Source organism: Parus major, chromosome 25LG2 (genome assembly GCF_001522545.3).
Source record: "Parus major isolate Abel chromosome 25LG2, Parus_major1.1, whole genome shotgun sequence".
NCBI lineage: Eukaryota > Metazoa > Chordata > Aves > Passeriformes > Paridae > Parus > Parus major.
The window spans coordinates 28,340-30,666 of NC_031794.1; the positions used below are offsets into that span (position 1 = coordinate 28,340).

The 2,327-nt window shown below is 51.3% G+C and overlaps 1 protein-coding gene across 1 annotated transcript in view; it reads left to right on the forward strand.

The window, feature by feature from the left end:
• Positions 1–2,327, forward strand: part of LOC107214614 (coatomer subunit alpha-like) — a 30,114-nt gene that overhangs the window by 5,182 nt on the left and 22,605 nt on the right. Inside the window, exons 6-8 of the mRNA XM_033519772.1 lie at positions 57–132; positions 1,324–1,404; positions 2,140–2,327. Of these exons, the coding sequence (XP_033375663.1) occupies positions 57–132; positions 1,324–1,404; positions 2,140–2,327 (345 nt within the window). The remainder of the gene's footprint in view (positions 1–56; positions 133–1,323; positions 1,405–2,139) is intronic.

The following is a 2,327-nucleotide window of genomic DNA, read 5'->3' on the forward strand; positions in this document are numbered from 1 at the left end:
AATCCCATTTTTTTTTTGGGGAATGATCCCTAAAATCCCACTTTTCCCCCCTTCAGCGTGCCAGCAACCTGGAGAACAGCACCTACGACCTCTACAGCATTCCCAAGGACGCCGATTCCCAAAATCCCGACGGTGGGTGCAGCCCCAGCTCCCCCAAATCCCGGGAATTCCCATCCCCATCTCCCTTTTTCCCGTTATTTATCCCAAAAAATCATTTTTTTTATTTTTCCTCGGATTTTTGGCTGCTTTTCCCTTGAAAAATTCCCAATTTTTCCAGCCCCCCATCCGTGTTTTAGCAGGAATTTTCATTTCCCTTCCCAGATTTCCATCCCAGCTGGAGTTTTCCCTGGTTTTTTTCCGGATTTCAGATGGATTTTTGGGATGTTTTATCCCCCAAAAAAATCCTTTTCAAATCCACAATTCCAGGAATTTTTTCCTTCCCTTTTTTTCTCGTTTTTCCAGCAAATTCCACCTCGGGTTTTGTTTTCCTGACGATTCCCAGCCGGGACTTTATGGGATAAAAATTCCCAAATTGTTCCTTTTCCCATTCCAGCTGCTCCCCCTGCCTCGGAGTGCCGGGAGAGGGGACGGATCTGGGGATTTTTCCAGGGATTTATGGATTTTCCGGAGGGTTCCGAGCGAGGAATATTTCCCTGCTGGGCTGGATTTGGAGGGAGAGAACGGGAAAAAACAAAAATTCCCATTTTTTTTTGGTGGGTTTTATTTTTTTTGGGAGCTTTGTCCAGCTGGGATAATTGGGAACATCCATCAAATCCCTGGATTTGCTGGAGGAGCAGCTGGCTCCCAAAAAAAACCAGGGAAAAGGGAAAATTCCGCTGTTGGAGGAGGGAGAAGGGGAAAGTCTGGGGGGGAAAATCCCTCAAATCCCTGAAATTTTGGGAAAACCCCTCAAATTCCTGCTTTTTTGGGGGGGAAATCCCCTAAATCCCATTTTTTTTTGTGGAAAATCCCTGGGATTGCTCATTTGGGGGATTTTTTCTGTTGGAAAATTGGGGATTTTTCTGGAATCTCCGAGGCTGGAGCAGCCTGGGCTGGGGGAATTGTGCTGGGAATTCGGGGTCTCCTCTGATCCCCAAAATCCCGGGATTCTGGGATGGGGATCCGGGAAATCGGGGATTTCTGGGGGAAGCGGGAATGGGGAAAGGGGCGGGGGCGGCTCCAGGGCCGCTTCCCAATCCCTGAATTCCGTCCCAATCCCATTGATCCCATTGATCCCATCCCAATCCCATTGATCCCATTGATCCCATCCTAATCCCATCGATCCCATTGATCCCATCAATCCCATCCCAATCCCATCNGTGATGTGCGCCCAGTTCCACCCCAGCGAGGACCTGGTGGTGTCGGCCAGCCTGGACCAGAGCGTCAGGGTTTGGGACATTTCCGGTGAGATTCCCGGGAAAATCCCAGAAAAACCTCGGGAATGGGGGCGGGAATGGGAGTTGGGGCATTTCCAGTGGGATCCCATGGAAAATCTGGGAATGGGAGCGGGCGATGTCCGGCAGGAAAAGGATCTGGAGAATCCTGGGAAAAGGGGCGGGGCTTCATCCGGACCCCAAAAACCCCTGGGAAAAGCAGGAATGGGGGAAAAGGGAACGGAAAATCCTGAGGGGATCCAGGGGGAATTTCGGGATTTTCCAGCGGGAATTTGGGATCTGATCCCAGGGAACGGGGACAGGATAAGAGGGAACGGCCTGGAGCTGTGCCAGGGGAGGCTCAGGGTGGGAAATTTGGGAAAATCCCTCCTGGAAAAGGGGAAAAGGTTCAGAATGGGCTCAGGGAGGGTCGGATCCCATCCCTGGAGGTGTCCAAGGAATTCCCGGGATTCGGGCTGGGCTCGGGCTTTTCCCCCACTTTTCCCAGCTTTTCCCAGGGGATTCCCTCACTTTTCCCAGTTTTTTCCTGTATTTTCCCAGTTTTTCCCTGACTTTTCCCAGGATTTTCTCTGTCCTTCTCCCGCCTTTCCTTCACCTCTCCCCAGACGTTCCCACACCTTTTCCCTCTCCTTTCCCAAAGTTTTCCCATCTTTTCCCATCCTCTTCCCACATTCCCCATCCTTTACCCCCTCCCATCATTCCTGTTTTCCTGCTGATTCCCGAGGTTTTTTCCCGTTTTTTCCAGGGCTTTCCTTCCACCCCAAGCGGCCGTGGGTGCTGAGCAGCCTCCACAACGGCGTCATCCAGCTCTGGGATTATCGCGTCTGCACCCTCATCGACAAGTTCGACGAGCACGATGGTGATTTCCATGGAAAAACGGGAATTTCCCATGGAAAAATGGGAATTCCCCACGGAAAAACGGGAATTTTGGCC